This window comes from Mesoplodon bidens (assembly GCF_964165515.1).
Source record: "Mesoplodon bidens genome assembly, chromosome: 9".
Taxonomy (NCBI): domain Eukaryota; kingdom Metazoa; phylum Chordata; class Mammalia; order Artiodactyla; family Ziphiidae; genus Mesoplodon; species Mesoplodon bidens.
In genome coordinates this window covers 18,563,260-18,582,744 of record NC_138166.1, presented here as the reverse complement: position 1 = coordinate 18,582,744, position 19,485 = coordinate 18,563,260, and the positions used below count along the sequence as shown (strand labels likewise).

General features: G+C 42.7%; 1 protein-coding gene across 4 annotated transcripts in view; it reads left to right on the top strand.

Moving 5' to 3' along the window:
* Window positions 1-19,485, top strand: part of GLI3 (GLI family zinc finger 3) — a 290,010-nt gene that overhangs the window by 195,203 nt on the left and 75,322 nt on the right. For all 4 annotated transcript variants that reach the window (XM_081244801.1, XM_081244803.1, XM_081244800.1 and 1 more), the window contains exons 5-7: window positions 705-910; window positions 4,401-4,547; window positions 9,265-9,466. In XM_081244801.1, the coding sequence (XP_081100927.1) occupies window positions 705-910; window positions 4,401-4,547; window positions 9,265-9,466 (555 nt within the window). The remainder of the gene's footprint in view (window positions 1-704; window positions 911-4,400; window positions 4,548-9,264; window positions 9,467-19,485) is intronic.

The following is a 19,485-nucleotide window of genomic DNA, read 5'->3' as shown; positions in this document are numbered from 1 at the left end:
CCTCCCAGGGCTGCTGCTCACGGAGAAGGGGGGCTGCCTTCAAAACAGGGAAACCCATATCTGTGAAACTGGTTTTGCTCACAACCTCAAGACCCAGAACACTAAAGCTGGAGCACCTATGTATAGAGTGTCAATTTCATGTTTCTTACAGACTTTTGCAATTAGTCTCTTTTCTTATGTGTAGGCATCTCTGCCATGTGCATGCTCAGACTCCCAGACCAGAAGAATCTCCCTTTCTTTCTTTCTCCATCCCTCCCTCCCTCCTTCCTTTCTTTCTTTTTCTTTCTTTTCTTTTTCTTTTTTTAATGCAGTACCATGATGGTGAGAGGGAAGTTCAAGGGTAAAATTAACATTCAGGTCAAATGGAAAATAGAATCGCAGCAACTACTTTAAGCTCAGATGCCTGTTTAGAATTTCTTTTCGTGAGGAAAACCAGAGGCTTTATTTTCCTATATTCTGAGTGCCAGGAAATTTCTCAGAGGTCCATTTTCTTTGCCCAAATAATTGCCTAGCAGCATTCTACCTACGTGATGTCACCATGATCTTAAGGTCCTAGTACTGGAGAGGTATATGCCTGATCTTCTTTCCCCCAAGACGCCTTGAGTTCACGTAAAATCTTACTCATTTTCTTTCACAGACAGCCTCTGCCTCCGGAGCTCTTGGTCTCATGCGTACCTCTTGTGTCTGCTTTTCTTTTTACCTAGGCCTTCTGCCTTATCTAGCAGCCCCACGTACTCCGACCTGCCTTTCATCAGGATCTCCCCACATCGGAATCCCGCCGCAGCTTCTGAGTCCCCGTTCAGCCCTCCGCATCCCTACATCAACCCCTACATGGACTACATCCGGTCCCTGCACAGCAGCCCGTCCCTCTCCATGATTTCGGCCGCCCGCGGGCTGAGCCCCACAGATGGTGAGTCTCAGACCAGCCTATTCTGCTTCCATACATCATGCCTCTCCTGGAACGTGGCAGAGAGTAACTGATGCTCCTTGAGTCCCGTGTGCCAGGCACTGTGCTAAGTGATGTGATTACGTGCTTTCATTTCAGCCTTATGACACCTCCATGAGGGTGGGATGTTATGTCCATTTTCAGGTGAGGATAAGGGCAGAGGGTCCAAATAACTTGCAACCTGGTGTTCACTGGCCAGTAAGTGGCAGAGGTGGCACTCAGAGCCAGAATGCACTGATGCCCAAATCCTTGCGCTCATTCACTGTTCTGCGGCTTCACATGTATTTAGACTGGCCCTGTTGCCATTCCCACACTGTGCGTGTGTAACCAGCACACTTTGCTCACCTTCTGATGAACACTTTTCTGTGCTGCATGTCTGAAGGACACATGTGTACAGATGTGTCCATTGGAGCAGCACTTTTCAAACTCCAGTGCGCATAGGTATCACCTGGGGATGGTGATAAGATACTATTCTGGTTGGGGTGGGTCCAGGTGCGGCCTGAGGTTCTGCACTTCTGAGAAGCTCCCAGGTGATGTCAGTGCTGCCGGTCCAGCGACCACGCTCTGAGCTGCAAGGTCTTAGAGAACATGATGGGCCGGCTCTGTTGTATGTGCCCTCTGTCTTTGACCAAATGAACACTGCAAAAGGGATGCGGTGGGACAAGAAACAAACTTTGACTTTAATTCTCTTGTACTTGATGTTCATCTTAAGCTCCAAAGCACCAAATTCCTGTTGTCCTGTTGGCCTCCCAGTGACTTGTCACCTGACTCTTTTAAATTGGACCTGCGCATTACACAAGTGCCCAATGATAAAAGGCTCCTTTGGTTCAGGAAGGGCCTTTCCCATCTCACGCACACATATACAAACTCATTTGCCCACACTTGCTAGCATCTGAGTTAAGGTCCAGGATGGCATAAGCTGTATTGATGACAGGTAGAGGATTATGAGCGCTCTGCAGCAAACCACAAATCGCTGATGCTTGTGTTGGGGCCCAGAGACACACTATGCAGTCCGACTCACCAAGCAGCACGATCCACATTCTCCACTCAGACCCTTCCCGAGGCTGGCTGTGCATGGCGGGGATAGTAGACGGAAGCTTCCTGAGGTTTTTCAGTAAATATCCGCTCATTCATGCAAGAAGCTGTGCTCCACCAGTAGCTGCTGGCTCGCTTTTTCCCCTCTGATTCAATGCAGTGAATATACTTGTAAGGTACCTAAGGAAGAATTTTTGCCATTTCGACAAGATTCACACTTTAAAAATAAAACTGTAAAAGAGTGAGATTGGAGTTCGTTCTGCTTTGGATTTGGTTTTCTAGTGGGAAAAATGGAAAGTCACCTCCATGGAATACTTGGGGGTTCATGGAAGTGACTAATAAGAACAGAGGGAGAGAGGGGTCGAGAGGTCAGCTGACGATGGGCTTGAAATGATGCCTGGCTTCTGGACATTTAGTGGGGCCACTGAAGTTGGTACCTCTAGTTAAAACATCTTGTCATCTGCTTTCCATAGTATTTGATGGTGAATATGACTAAAACATTCTTTGATTGGTTGTCCTGCCTCTCAGGAGTCCAATTAATACCCAAGTCAAGTCACTAGTATTTGTCTCTTGTGCTCTATGATTTTTGTATGTATCTCTCTATCTTTATGATGTATGAGAAGTATGTGGACACATATAAAAAAGAATGAAATAATGCCATTTGCAGCAACATGGGTGGACCTAGAGGTGATCATACTAAGTGAAGTAGGTCAGAAAGAGAAAGACAAGTATCATATGATATCGCTTATATGTAGACTCTAAAAAATAATGACACAAATGAACTTATTTACAAGACAGAAATAGACTCACAGACATAGAAAACAAATATGTGGTTTGGGAAAGGGGGTGGGAGGGATAAATTAGGAGTTTGGGATTAACAGATTCACACGACTATACATAAAATAAACAAGGACCTACTGTATAGCACAAGGAACTATATTCAGTATCTTGTAATACTTATAATGGAAAAGAATATGAAAAAGAATATATATGTGTGTGTGTATAACTGAGTCACTTTGCTGTACACCTGAAATAACACAACATTGTAAATCAGCTATACTTCAGTAAAAAAATTAAAAAGTATATGGACACAAATGTAAAGCCTACACAGACCTATCACTAGAATGCTAGTGTTTCTACATCATAATGATAAAGTTAGCTTGTATTGATCGAATGCTATGTGCTAAGCACTTTCCATGCACCATTGCCTTCACTGCTCCCAGCAGCTTCCTGTGAAGCTGTAAGAGGTGGAGCTGGGATTTGCATCCACATCTTAGTGTATTTGGAGACCACCCTCAGAACTGCTACAGCATCCTGCAGCTTTGGCACATAAATTGGCATGCAGAAACCGATCATTATCCCACTGCTATAGAGCTGACGCTTGCCAGTAAATTGCTCCAGATTGATAGGTGTGTTTCTTTTTGATTTTGTAACGGAAAAAAGAGAAAAAAAAGAGCTTTAAAATTATGGAACACAAAATTGCAGCTTGCCACCGTCATGTGTTAGTAAAGCCAGCTGTGCTGCCTTTTCCACTCGTGACACAGGGTCCTCCAGTTCCTGAGAGCTGACTCAGACCATCCTGCCAGAAGGCTTAGGGATGTATGTTAAGTATGTCATGAAGGACGTCATGATTATCTAAGTTGTTTACTACTGTAAGAAATGTGGAAAAATAACTGTGCACATACAGTGATTTGATATGACACCTTTTTAAAAAAAGATTATTTATTTATTTATTTATTTATTTATTTATTTTTGGCTGCGTTGGGTCTTCATTGCTGCATGCGGGCTTTCTCTAGTTGCGGCGAGGAGGGGCTACTCTTCATTGCAGTGCACGGGCTTCTCATTGCAGTGCCTTCTCTTGTTGCAGAGCACAGGCTCTAGGCGCACAGGCTTCAATAGTTGTGGCACACGGGCTTAGTTGCTCCGCGGCATGTGGGATCTTCCCAAGACACTTCTATTTTGGGGAGCAACATAGGGGAATGAGTGTACAGATACATGCACACATATATTGGGTTGGCCAAAAAGTTCGTTTGGTTAATGAATATGTTGTTCAATAAAGTTCTTGGTGAAAATGAAGACTGTCTTTTATTTTTACTTAAACCCGAATGAACTTTTTGGCCAACTCAATACAATTTAATCATTTGGAATTGCTGGTGATTCTTGAAACTCACCTCGAAAGTTTTATCATGTATTTTATTTCTTCTATTCTTTTCCTTCAGTTTTCTTTGCAAATCAGTGATATCTGGGAGACTTCAGTGAAAGCACGATTTGAGTTCAGGAAGTTTTCCTAGAAAGAACCATAAAAGGAATGGCTGATGTGAGCTGCATGGCGAATTGACTTTGGGATGTCTCAGGAAAAGCTTCTTTTTGGCCTTCTTTCAACTAGTAACCATGTTTTCTTGTCTCCTCTTCCATCCAGCCCCCCACGCTGGAGTCAGCCCAGCGGAATACTATCATCAGATGGCTCTGTTAGCCGGCCAGCGCAGTCCCTATGCAGACATCATCCCCTCCACTGCCACCGCCGGCGCAGGGGCCATCCACATGGAGTATCTTCATGCCATGGACAGTAAGTGGCGGGTCCCTCTTCTGTAGTCCTGGGCGTGGCCAAGCTAACTCATGAAAGGGAGAGGAAGATACAAAGATGGGTTGATGACCTAACTTTTCAAACCAGAGGAGGAGGAGGAACCACCAATATTTGGGACTCTGGTTGCCTTGGTTTCCCAGGAATCTTCCACAGATGTGGCCATCCTGAGACTCCCGCTTGGAAGATACAGGCGATGGTCATTTGGCAGATACACAAAAAACTAGTCAGCCCTGATTGTCTTGGTAGCAGAATAAGGAAATGTGTTTGATTAGATGAATGTGCTTCATCCAGTCATTCCTTGGTTTTATAGATTTTATGCTTTATAAATTAACTAAAAAAGAGACCTATACTTGGTTTTACATTTTTCATTGATTTATTTTTTCTCTTATTTTCCACATGTTTTCTTTACATTAAAAAAATCTGGGCTTCCCTGGTGGCACAGTGGTTGAGAGTCCGCCTGCCAATGCAGGGGACACGGGTTCGTGCCCCGGTCCGGGAAGATCCCACATGCCGCGGAGCGGCTGGGCCCGTGAGCCATGGCCGCTGAGCCTGCGCATCCGGAGCCTGTGCTCCGCAACGGGAGAGGCCACAGCAGTGAGAGGCCCGCGTACCACAAAAAAAAAAAAAAAAAAAATCTGTCTCACTGAGACCTTTTACATAGGAAAAAGGAAAACATTTCCACATCGGGAAGGGCCACTTTTAGCCCTCTACCTAGCAGTGGAAGAAAATGGGATCATTGGTTGTACTTTATATCACTTTCTTTTGGGTCCCTTAAGGCTTATGACAAGTCCTTTGTGTCACTTCTCTAGACATATAAACAAGAGCCTATGATTATCATTTTTCAGAACATCCAAGAGTTCTTCTTTATTTGGATTCTTTAAGTCCACATCCATTTGCCAGGTGCCAGGAAGTGAACCTGAAACATCATACAAGGTGTACATAACGAAACCCTTTGAATACGACGACAATATGAGTTTGAGTAGGACATATGCTCGAGGCTTTGTTTGTTTCTTCTAGTAGCAGTGATTAATTTGTGATTTTCCATCTAGGGTCTATTTGGATTCTTCTGTGACAATGGGTGGACCTTGGTCTACTCTCTGTTAGTGGTTGATAATTCAGTTCTCAGATTTAGAATAGAGAGAAAATGATTGGTCCACAGGGCATAAAATCTACAGCCTTGGTCCCCTTAGTGTCATGAACTAACTTAGCTGTGTTACATACGAACACAGCTTGGGTGGGTTTCCAGTGGGGAGCTCATTACCACACACAGAGTAAGAGAAATGTGTTACATCTTCCGCAGGGATTTTGTTTTCTGCTTTGTAGAAGAGAGATTTCCATTTCAGATTCATCATAACCACGTTTCAATTAGGGATTATTGGGAAAAAAAGTTGAGTGTTATTATGCAGATTAGTTATTTAAAAATCTGCAAATAAAGAATTAAAATAAGAGAGATTCCTTGAAAGGTCAGCCCATATTACTTTCTCTGTTTGATGAGAATGTGTTTAGGCAGGCAATGGCAGTTTTTATCTAAATAAAGGATGAAGCTACCCTTTTACTTTGTAAAAACTAATTAAAGGCATTTTAATTTGCCAGAGTATGTGGTAAATTGATTGTCATTAACTAGGAATTTAGATGTCCTATCATTCATCACATAAAACGAAACCTCCTTTTTCTTTGTCAGAATCTTTTATTAGAATAGAGAAACAAAACAATTAACAGAAAGCCAGATAGGAGGGATCTGTGTTGGAACAGTAAGAACGCTCGGGCTTAGATTTAAGAAGGAAGCCGTATGATCCGTGAAGAACTGAGCCACTTCTCTTTCAGCAGTTTTGAAATCCACACCTCGTAGTTTAGCTGTTCCTTTCAACAGAGGACCCCAAATCACTGCCCCAGATGCTGACAACTTTCTCTTTCTATGCTTCGTTGTGAGGGGGTTGGGAAGAGCATAATAAAGGGTTGGAAAGTGTGTAAAGTACTATATCCCTGTGCTCTAAAATAGCTGAAATAGCATTTAGTTTAATAGAACATAACCAGAATGTTATGTTTTAAATTTAAATCATAGGAGACTTTTTCAAGGGAGGAGTGAAATGACTGTAAATTCCTACATGGGCTCTGCAGTAGCAAAACCAGAGGCAAACTGGGATCGAGCTGGTCATTCTGATCCACTGTTACAGCTCTTCAGGACTCTTCCATTAGCAGAAACGGCAATCAACTGGATTCAGATGAGCACCTGACTTTTAAATGTGCCAACAATGGGCCTACCTGGGTTTCAGCCAGCTTCAGGATAGAGTATTTATGTGTTGCACGTTAGAACGAACAAGTCTGTTTTATGGCTCTAATTCTATCTACCTTTTGGGATTCTAGTGACCTTTAAAGACAGGAGAGCAAATAATCCCTATAAGGAATATCCTAGAGAAATCCTAGACACTCATGAAAACCATGCTCTTTATACTGGTGGAAACTGACTTAAATAAGTACCCATCTTGGAGGGGAACGCAGAGGAGCCGGACCATCCAGGCCCTGGGCAGCCTGGAGGCTTCCATGGAGGGGATGAGGCCAGGCCCTGGGCTCTGTCTTTGGATGATGTGATGGGGATATAGGCCTCTGGTGTTTTATAGCCCTCAGACGGCCTCCTTATCTATTTAGTGTTTTTTTAAAAATCAGGAAATCAGCTCTATCTGGAATGTCCTGTTACTTCTAACTCTGCCAGGGATCCCTGAACCCCACTGAGAATGGTTACTCTTGAGGATGATATGGAAACTGACCAGAAGTCTGGTTTGTCCTTGGAATCCTTTGGAAGTGGAATGCATTTCTTCATTGAAAAACTTTTATGATGAAACTAGCCTCTCATAGTGAGTAAAAATGAGACATTTATATGTAAGGCAGATGCCATAATAAAAGTAAGATGCTGGTTTAAATACTAAGAGCTGTGAACATAGTGGCACTGTTATTTTTGTACGAACATGGCCTAAATCAGGTTGGTAATGAAACTATTCTAAATGAAGAAATTCAATTTTCAATGCGCCTGAAAGAAAGCTTTGAGTAGGTACTACATTTGTCATTCAGATTGGTTTTCCAGTTTCATATACATGGATGGTACTAAGTTCCAGTTTGTGATTTATTTTTTATTCACTATATATCTATTCATCTCTACAATATTATCTACAGAGTCTTTCATATTCATCTATTACACTTCATCAAATTATCTCAAAGCATATGTTGGATTGTTACCTTGTATCAAGGTCCGTCTCTGGTGAAGAAAATATTCCCAATGAGTTTTCTGGAGACCAAGTGCCTAGACTTTTTTCTATAAAGAAGGCTTACCTTCTACTTCAGTTTTCTGGGGACCCCAAAATAGCCATGTCCCTGTAAGCAGGTGTACCCATGCTTTGAAATAGAAACCCTCCATTATCTCTTAAAAGTATCACGTTTGATTTTCCTCTTACCTACTGGTATTATATTCTCATTCTGTCATTAAACTTTAGTTTGATGACTCTGTAATATAAATGTGACCTTAGAAAAGGCAGGAGTGGGCCTGTGGGCCACATTCCTAGCTCTGCCCTAATTCAAATCCCTACCATCTACCTAATTGAAGGCAAATGGACATTTAATTTTTAACTCTCCATGTAAAAAGCATTGTATTAAGTTAGCAGGTGTTTAAGTGTGAGTTACTAACCTCCAGAATAGAACTTCATCAGTGGAATCTTCTTGAAGTCTCAAAACTCTTATAAATGCCGAGAATTAATTAATCGATTGATTGATTGATCTAATAAGCAGAGGCTTAAAATTGACTCATGTTATCTTATTATAATGCTTGCAGGGTTTTTCTCCCCCAACCTTGGAAAATCTGTAAACAAACCATGTCCCAAGCTTTTAAGTGTTTCTTGGGACTTAGGCTGTATAGATTATGGGGAATCGAGGGCAGCGTTCCTCCATCTCGGCGCTACGGGTGCCAGACGATTCTTCATGGCGGGGGGCCGCCCTGCCCATTCCCGGGTGTGCAGCAGCTTCCCTGGCCTCTAGATGTTTCTAGCACCCCGTGAATTGTGATAACCAAAATATCTCCAGATGTTGTGACATGTCCCCAGGGGGCAACATTGCCCCCCCCACCATCCAGAACCATTAATTTAGGATAACGTATTTATCAGTTTTGTCAGTAAAGCCGTAAGTATTCCGTGGATCAGATAACTACAGAAATCATGGGGAAATGCGGGCATAACTAAGCTGGATTTTTTTAATCTTAGGATACTTTAACTCATTTTTTTCCTTCGGCTCATTGCCTTAAAACGGTGTGCATCGCGGTGGGGAGGGTGGAGTGCGGTGCGACTGTGGGAACCACTGTCTTTGTCGCTGGCGGTGAATTAATGATGAGCATATCTAAGCAGCTGTCAGATTCATAAATCACTGGAAATGAGAGGGAGAACCCATAAAAAGTCTCTCCCTTTTGTTTAGCAATTTATCATTTTGTCTGCACATTAATAAACAGAGCTCCCCCGAGGTAAGCCCCTGGAAGATACATATTTCTCCCTAATTTCCTCAATTGTACCCAGTAGATCACAAGTGGGAGGAGAGAGGTACTTGTCAATGCCAGTCGCCGGCTTCTTATCCTTCACTTCTTCCGCGCGCGGGGTAGTCGGAACAGATAATGGGTACGGAGTCCAGCCGCAGGTAATCAGGTTCTGTTTTGTTTATACAACAGGCACCAGATTCCCCAGCCCCCGGCTGTCAGCCAGGCCAAGCCGAAAACGTACACTGTCCATATCACCACTGTCCGATCATAGCTTTGACCTTCAGACCATGATTAGGACGTCTCCCAACTCCTTGGTCACCATTCTCAATAATTCCCGCAGCAGCTCTTCAGCAAGTGGCTCCTACGGTCACTTATCTGCAAGTGCAATCAGGTATGTATCTTCCCCAAATCCATGATGTGTTTCTTTAATAAAACGTCGCTGGTCGCCTGCGCCTCGCGTTTGCGGTACTGACTACCTACAAGGAAGCATTGCAACAGGACACCGGGGAAGACCCGGGATGCGGATGCAGGTCACATTTCACTACGACGAGTTCCAGAGCCAGTTATTGGGCCGAAAAGAATTATTTTGCAGACATCAGTTAGCAGCCCATTTAGAGAAATAGTAGTTATTCAGGAATGAAATCCCCTTCCTGGAGACAGTTAGTATGGCGATCTTTTTAGCTTCTTACTAGTTATAGTTCCCTAGAGGGAAAACCAACTTTGTACCTGATTTGGGCACACTTGCAAGGACAGGGACAGAAATAAAAAAAAAAACAGACGTGGGACTTCCCTGGAGGTCCAGTGGTTAGGACTCCACACTTCCACTGCAGGGGGTGTGGGTTCGATCCCTGGTCGGAGAACTAAGGTCCCACAGACCGTGAGACATGACCAAAAAAAGAGAAAAAAAAGACCAGACGTGAGTCTTGTCTCACGGGGGAAAAGTGTGCATTGGGAGGAAGAAAGAAAAGGCGACAGAAGGGTTTTTTTTAGTCTAAAGGAGTTGATGGGTCTTCCATGATGAATACACATATTAGGGAAACCCTAACAGTCCAGAAAAAAAAAATGTGTTAGCAATAGTCACATACCATATTTACTAGAAATGATGAATACCATTATTTTTTGTCCTTAATGTTTCCATTACGGTTTTAATTCTTTGCTTGTTCAGTTATGAGCAATCCTCCTTGGCAGGCAAGTTAACGTTTAAATATTATAAATATTATAAATCCCCATTTTGATACGATGTCATTTTCTGCAGCATCTGTCTTTTAATATGGCCAGAAAAGTGTGGAAACATGGAACAGAGCAAATAACTCTGCTTGTATGATAGCAGTCCGTACTTACAGAGGGGATTGTTTCAGGATTAGCCAATGTAGTCACGAAGGTAGGCTTTGGAGTCGGGCAAAACTGTAGTCAGATTCCAGCTTTGCTACCAGCTGTGCAGACCTTACTTGCCTGTAGGCTCTGAAATTCAGTCGTCACATTTGTAAACTACAGACAAGACAGCCACTGTAGAGGAAAGGGGTACCTTTTATTAAAGCTGGTGTGTATGGGCAGGGCCTGGATGAAGACCCCTGCCCACGGGCAGAGCCGCAGGAGAACTGCCCCTGATGGTCCATCCAGAGGATGAGCTACCAGGGCCTGGCCATGCTACCCCCAATGTGATCACCCCAATCTGGCTCCGAGGAAGTACGCCCATCTCCAAACCATGGCCTGGCTGTTCGGCACTCCTGGCAAATTGCCCTGGGCTCATAGATTGCCATAGACCTTATCTCAATTTGCTGAAATCATATTATTATGTGGCTCGACTAGAAGTCATAGCATCAAAGTGGTGAAAATGAGGTACACAGTGAAAGTCACAGGAATGATATTCACACGGAATCACTTTGTGAGCGTTCCTTTCTCTTTTGTTTTTCCTTCCCTTCTGCTCTCTGCCCAGCTACCATGACTTTTCACAGCCTCTACAGGACTTAGATTAGAAAGCGGTACACAGATAGTCTCAGTGCTGTCTTTATTCTTACCCTAGCATCTTCACCTGTTTCCTCATCTCCTCACCTTGCCCAGGTAATCTAGTACCAGTCCTTGAGAGACTGTCAGTATCCTGACTTGGAATAATCATTGTCCCCTGCCTCCGAGGAGCTACCACAGATCTGATTATTCTCATTTGAGCCGGAAGCAGAGACTCCTAAGTCCAGTCAGGCCCCAGGAGACCCGTTTGCAGTCAGGTGGCCAGGGCCGTCGGGCACACAGGTCTTTCTTGCCTTCAGCGCCTCACCGGTCTGTCTTCTCTCTTGCAATCTGACCTCTCATTCTTCAATACACGGCCCCTGTGTGCTAGGATAAGATGTAGCTTCTGATGCATATAAAGCAATACAGATAACCCAAGATGAGATCGGCTTGCTGGAACAATACAATAATTAGAAGAATTACGACCGGCACCACCTGCCAGTCCTTTAGCTGGAGTAGCGTTAGTGCTTCACTTGCTCTGTTCCAAGTTTCACTTTGTGAAATCTAAAGACCGACCGGAGGACTCCTCAGTAAGTGGTAGGACCGGTGGCTGACGGGAAAGGAAGCAGCATGAAGAAATCTACAAAGGGTAACTTTCTCAAGAGGGAAGGATATAGGAGTGCATCTCATCTCTGCTTCGTACCCAGGGACACAGTAGGCACAAGATGCGCTCACTGTTTGCATCTGACAGCAGTTTTGGAACGCGTAGTGTTACCCTCGTTGTATGCATCAGCACGGAGGGTCCTTGCAAGAGGACCAGCCCTCCAATTCCTTGCTTTTTAATTTGCCCCAAACACGTTTGACTTGCACACTTGCATGTTTTCTAATCCTAATCTGCTTCTTGTGTTGTCAGTGCATATAGTCATGGGGTCCGTTTCTAAAGATGTTTTTCAGTGTGTAATGACTCACATTCAGTTTTCTAAAAAAATCTCCTTCACGCGTGTATCCCAGTTCAAATGCTATTCTCTGAGAGGCTGGTAATAGTGGGGACCACTGTTTGAAGTTCTCCGATTTACTTGCTCATCTGGTAGTTGCTATATGTCTCCCTCTACTAGAATACAAATGCCAGAAGATCTAGGACTGTGTATGTTTTGTTCATGGCCACACTTCCCACCTCACGGCATCTGGGCCCTGTCACCTTGGTACCACTCAACAGATATTTCTGGAGTGGATAAATGAAGGAGCTCTTTAATGAGCCATGAGAATTCTAATCGCCCTCCTTATTAAAAGGAAGTTTCCGTGTGGTGGATGAATAATGCTGGCTTTCAGAAGGTTATAGTGTATATGGATAGTATATCGTATATCCATAGGTTGATATGGAGATACAGAGGGATGGACACACAATAAAGGGATAGAAAAGCAAATGTCCATCTTCAGTCTATATATGGTTCTTATGTTTATATATTTAATAATTCAGACTGCTATAAGAATTCCATGTAAAGCACATATTTATGGACAAAAGCCTAGCTACATCTTAAAACATAGTACTTGATTATGGCTAACTTATTAAAACATGTTGTCCAAATGTATAGCAAAAGTCTTTTTTATATCATAACTGAGAACATCATTCAAAAAAATAACTCCATGCACTTAAAAGGATGTTGTGAAATAGTTAACGGTCTCAAAAAGTTTTAACTTCTCCATCACCCTGAAGACCCCTGTCTAAGACTAGCTGAGTCACATTTATCAAATACAGCCTGTAAGCCCCACTCTCTCTGGTTAAGGCTAGTATTATAAATATCCAGTTCATGGCGTTAAATTAGAAATAGTTTGACCTCTGCTAATACCTTCCCCTAGAAATCGAGCGCCCACGGGAGGAGAAAGTGTTTCAACTGACCCTCACCTTCCATCTTCTGGCAAAAGTAAAGGGAATGAAGAAATGAATAATCTATTCATTTCTAACCCACCAGTTACAGCTTTCTCACTTTGGGTTTAGTGGCGAAAATGAAGATGGCTTCATATCCTTAGTAGTTTCAGGTCTGGTTCGGCCAGGACAGACATCTCAATGAAGATGAGAGCTGAGTGCCCAGAGCACAGCTTCACAAATCAGTGCGTGTTTTCTGTGGCTGGCACTGACCAGCTCTACCCGGTGACCAGAGAGCAGGGGTCTTTTCTTCTGCACAGCATCAGCCCTCTCAGACATCAGGCCCCAGAGTCAGGATGCATCTGGCAGGTCCAGTGCCACTTCCTGAGGATGGTAGGAATCACCTCAGCCTCCACAGCAGCTTGACTCTGCGCTGTTACCTGCCATGAGTCAACTCATTCATGTCAGACAAACAACACGAGATGACTTGGGTGAGAAACATCAAAGAATAGATGAACCCACAGCCAAATGACCAGGGTCCTTGAAACTCTCTGACTGCATCTTCTAAAAACTACGAGACAACCTTCTCTTCCCCTAGAACCAGTGAAAATAATGAATCCTCACTAAAAAGGATAGTTTTCATTTACTTCCAGGTGTGGCCATTGGTTTGAGGTGGTCTTCCATTTAATCTGTTACTCCTTCATTTCCCAAATATTTGACTGCCCACTCAGCTGTTTGCTGGTTGCTGTGCAGGACGTGAGGGCTGCAAAGATGAATGAGAGACACGATTCCTGTCCTCACGGAACTCACGGAAGGGAAAGGCCTCCAATCAGCACAAGGTTGGAGGTGGGCAGGGCCAGACCGTGAGCAGGGTGGACCGCTGATCCCAGAACCATAGGAAGCCTTCAAGGCCCCGGTGAGGCTGCATTGTTTTAAGGACCAGGGAGTTTCACGGGCTGAATCAAAGGCGCTCACCTGCTTACGTGGGCGAAACTGCCAGATCTAACTGAATTTCCTCTTCTGTTCCCCTTATTTCCTTCTCTCTTAAAAATCCTCCAATGGGAGGTACGACTAAAAGGATTGGAAGGAAGTGCTATTTATAAGAGGCATAGAATAATGTCTGGTGATGTTTTTAAAACGTTGGTGATGCTTTTTCTGACCATGTCTACATGGCTGACCAGTTACATGATTTGGGTGCTTCAGGCCAAATCTCACTGGAGACTGTGTTACTGCTATTTATGTTCTTGGAGGTTTTGGCTGTTTAGTGGCAGCCCAGCTTTTAAAGCCTTTTAGGACTCTTGCCTCCTATAAAGCCTCATGTATTTTTGTCCAAAGCAATATTGACAGAGTGCCTATGCCTCGGTGTAAACGTTGGGATGATACTTAACTCATTTTGTGAGCGTGTGGGTCTTTATGTGTGTGCTCATTACTTCTTCCGAGGCTGCTGGGTTTTCCAGTGAACTTGCCCCGGGGGGCTTTTATGGATGGACGTGGAAGCTTTCCTTTTTTACTTTCAAATAGAAGCACGTGCATGCGTGTGTGTCCCTATACCGACATGTATACAGACGATAATGGCTGTTGGCCTGTTCTCTGCAAAACTGGGAAGAATTGTTCTTCCTCTGAATGGCAGCTGTTGTACAGTAAATTCCACAGCTGGAACCAGCAAGTGGACGACCTCGTTAGGATGACAACCACAAAGTAACCACAAAGTTGGTTTTGATTAGATGCCTCCTGCTCCCCCTTCCTCTCTCTTTTCTTGAAGCCAGTTTCTGAAATTTGGGGGCCCCTGTGTTACAGTGTGGACTGTGGCCTGACTTCACCTCCAGTACTGGTTTCGTGAACAAGAAATAGGAGAGATGGGACACTGAAAAGGAAATAGCATCATTGGATTCGTCAGCCTATAGAAAACTGAGTTAATCGCAACATGCAGTTTTTTTTTCTCTTTTATCAAAGTACAGTTAATTTACAATGTTGTGCTAGTTTCAAGTATACAGCAAAGTGATTCAGTTATACATTTGTGTATATATATTCTTTTTCAGATTCTTTTCCATTATAGGTTATTACAAGATATTGAGTAGAGTTCCCTGGGTTATGTAGTAGTAGGTCCTTGTTGTTTACCTATTTTATATATAGTAGTGTGTATATGTTAATCCCAAACTCCTGATTTATCTCTTCTCTCCCTCTTTCCCCTTTGGCAACCATAAATTTGTTCTCTATGCCTATGAGTCTGTTTCTGTTTCGTAGATAAGTTCATTTGTGTCAGCATGTTTTATATTCCACATATAAGTGATATCAGATGATATTTGTCTTTCTCTGGCTTACTTCACCTAGTATGATAATCTGTAGGTCCATCCATGTTGCTGCACATGGTAGTATTTCATTCTTTTTCATTGCTGAGTAGTGTTCCGTTGTGTATATATACCACATATTCTTTATTTATTCATTTGTTGATGGACATTTAGACTGCAGCATGAAGTTTCTTAATCCCAATGCCCGACCTGAAGAAATACATTATAAAAGCATCACATGAGTTTCTTTTAAGGAAGTCTTAAAAATTCACTTCTGAAGAAAACTGCCCAACTAGGGCAGTTGAAAAAAAAATGTGTTCGTAGGTCGTTAGCATTGATTTTACATTTAAAACATTTCCTAAGAATCTATAGCTGCCACATACTCTTCACTCCTCTTCACTTTGGGTGAGAGATGGTGCCTTTGTGACTCAGGCCTTCCTGTGACCACCCATGTCAGGGCTCTGCTCTGGTTTAATTCTCTCATCCGTCTCAGGCCAGCCCAGCTCCATGCCTGGTCCTCCAGGTCAGGGAGGGGTTCCGGAGATGAACCTGGAAACTGATGATGAGCCTTTCGGCCGAGTTCCCGGCAACGTCCCTCATCCTTCCCCACATTAGCACAGAGGAACCCCAGCACTGAGGCTCAGTGGAAGGAGATGTTACATGCAGCTCTAAGGAAAAGCTCTGATTTCTTTTTCTTTTTTTTTTTTTTTAGAAAATGGGTAAATGCCATGTGGATTGACGTCATTAAACAATAAAATAGAAACTTTTACCTGTAAGCATGCGGTGGCTGGGTGATCCATCCTCTCGCCATCTTTCTTTTTTTTTTTTTTTTTTTTTTTTTTGCGGTATGCGGGCCTCTCACTGTTGTGGCCTCTCCCGTTGCGGAGCACAGGCTCCGGACGCGCAGGCTCAGTGGCCATGGCTCACGGGCCCAGCCGCTCCGTGGCATGCGGGATCCTCCCGGACCGGGGCACGAGCCCGTGTCCCCTGCACCAACAGGCGGACTCTCAACCACCGCGCCACCAGGGAAGCCCTCGCCATCTTTCTTATACTTCCGATTTATTTTTTTCTCTTTTGGCCATGCTGAACGGCATGCGGGGTCTTAGTTCCCTGACCAGGGATGGAACCCGTGCCCCCTGCAGTGGAAGCGCAGAGTCCTAACTGCTGGACCGCCAGGGAATTCCCCCGAGTTTTTTTACATTCACTTTTAGTTAGAAACAGATCTCTTCGATATTGTAATTGGCTCTATCTGCCCTCCCAATATGAAGGACTACAAAAGCCCACATCATGCTGCCTTATTTATTGTACTGGTATTAAGTTATCCAGCCCGTCCCCCATCCTCTTACCCTCCGCCATATGCAGAGTTCCTGAAGTGTTTTTAAAATACATTTCAGGTTTGTCTCTCATGCTATTTTAATTGGTTTTTATCTTTTTTTTTTTTTTTTTTTTTTTTTGCGTTATGCGGGCCTCTCACTGTTGTGGCCTCTCCCCTTGCGGAGCGCAGGCTCTGGACGCACAGGCTCAGCGGCCATGGCTCACGGGCCCAGCCGCTCCGCGGCATGTGGGATCCTCCCGGACCGGGGCACGAACCCGTGTCCCCTGCATCTGCAGGCGGACTCTCTCAACCACTGCGCCACCAGGGAAGCCCCGGTTTTTATCTTTTTGACTTGAATATTAATGACTTTGAAATGCCTGTATGTATAGTAGGGTTGAATACATCTTAACAAATGATCTTCTACAGTATGAACTTTTAGTGTCCCCCACTAATACAGCATTTCTCTAATTAAATGTGAATTTACAGATTGATCAGAGAGATTCTGTACAAATGTTGACGCACATCACTTCCTTGGTGTGAAAAAAATAATGTTGTGAAAGTCAAGCATGATTATGGATCTCAAAGTTGTATGTATTGATTATAATTAATATGTAACTTTCCGGTTACAAATAATTATTTTATTCTTTGGATATATAAAAGGGATCTGTAGAAAGTACTCAGCTAAAACTTGTTGAATTAATGAATGAGTGTGTGGATTTTACGATATTTATTTTTTATTTAAAAAAAATTTTTAATGAAGTATATTTGATTTACAATGTTGTGCTAATTACTGCTGTATAGCAAATTGATTCACTTATTCAGTTAAACATATTATGATGTTTATTTTAGTTGTTTAACATCCTGTCTTTCTAATTACACCCCAGTTTTCAACCAGATTGCGCATAGTTGTTGAGGTTCCCAGACAGAAGAGTTCCAGATAAGGGAGGGGTTACTGGGCTGTTTACTGCAATATTCAGAAATAAGACCTGGTTTGCAAAATTTGACCCCAGTTTGAAAAGTGTATTGACAAAACATTACTTCGGATTTGTGATGGAGAATAAATACATCAAAACTTTCTTGGGCTTCCCTGGTGGCGCAGTGGTTGAGAGTCTGCCTGTCGATGCAGGGGACACGGGTTTGTGCCCCGGGTCTGGGAAGATCCCACATGCCGCAGAGCGGCTGGGCCCGCGTACCGCAAAACAACAACAACAACAACAAAAAACTTTCTTAACGATTCAGACTTTGGGAATTTTAACATTAAATTTTTGGAAACTAGAAGAAATAGTTCCCACTCAGACAGCGATTTGCTGATCACTTTTAACTCAGCTCAGAGCAAAGAATAAAAGGGAAATTGACCTCAGTAGTTATCCTTATTTAGAGTTCTGTCCCCAAGTCACTGCCTACCATGTAACGAGTGCTCCTTTAAGGTATTTCATAAAACTAAGACTTCAGTAGCCATAAATCGGTTTTGATGGGTAAAAATTATACTTGGTGGATGAGGACACCACACACACTATAGTCAGAGATTGAAAATCCACATTTTTCTCATTTTCTGCTTTTTAGAAAAATACAGGACAGATTAACATTTGAATTAGTTTATTCTGGCTTTCTTTTTTCTTCCTTTTATAATTTTTCAAAAATTTTATTGGAGTATAGTTGATTTACAATGTTGTTAGTTTGAGGTGTACAGCAAAGAGGTTCAGTTATACATATACATATATTCATTCATTTTCAGATTTTTTTCCCATATAGGTTATTGCAGACTGTTCTAACTGTTGTCCTAGAAGACTGTTTCTCCAAGTGTTCTGTGAGGAACACTAGTCTCTAAAAACTCCTCCAAACGTTGCTACAAACCATATCAGGGGTGGGACATTTGGAACACACATTCAAGTATTAAACAGTTCCAGGGGACCCCGGGGCTGTATTCCTCAGACTTTATCACCTTGGCACTTCTTTTTCCTTTCCTCCCTAACACTTACTTTTGGGTGACTGTGTTAGCACATTGCTTGGGAAGATCTGGGCCATCTGACACTTTCTAGCGATCTTATCGATTAAATATAGATTAACAGTTGCAAGTCACATTCTTATAAATGTGTGGTTTTAATTATCCCATCTCTCATGTAGTCATCTAGAAGAGAAGTAAATGCTATAAAATTTTTAAAAATTATACTTGATTAAATGTTGAGTGAAGAGAATTCAAAAATCAGAACATAAACTTAATTGCTCTTCAGTTGATCCAGAGGAAAGAACAGAGTGAGCAGAAATGTAAAGACTTTGAGGTCATAAAGCTCAGGTGGACCATGCTTTAGACCAGACTGTGTCCTTCTTGAGAGGAGACAGAAGCGATGTATAAAATTTTTCAACAATGTCAATACTTCGTATTTCTAGGAAATTATGGAACGAATACATGAACTGTTTAGAAAGATTTTTTTTCAGGGCTTCTAAAAAGAGAATTTACTTTTCAAAAAAAATTCTGACCTCTGTAAACCAGCAGTCTGTCCTCAGCTGCTGAAGTTCTATAAAAATGCACAGAGGACGACCTTTGTACTGTTACTACCTTTGTACTGTTTTATAAACACGTTGTCAAATTGCTTTTCTTTGAAGTGACTGTTCTGAGTTCGGTGTGCAGAATAATGGCCCCCAAAGATGTCCACATCTTACTCCCCAGAACCTGTGAATATATGACCTTACAGGGCAAAAAGAATTGTGTAGCTGTGATTCAGTTAAGAGTTTTTGTTTGTTTATTTGTTTTTTTAATAGTCTTCGTAGCAGCTTTGTATGTAATAGCAAACCACAACAACCTGAGACGCAGCAAAAGAGCATGCATAGAACATATAAGGAGCGTACATAGCAAGCGTGCTATACTTAGACTCTAAGATACTATTCAGCAAAGGAAATGATCGGAGCTCAACTAAATGCAGCAACATGAAAAGATATCACAAATACAATTTTGACCAAAGAAGCTAGACACCAAAGGTTACCTCCAAAGGTTACCTCCA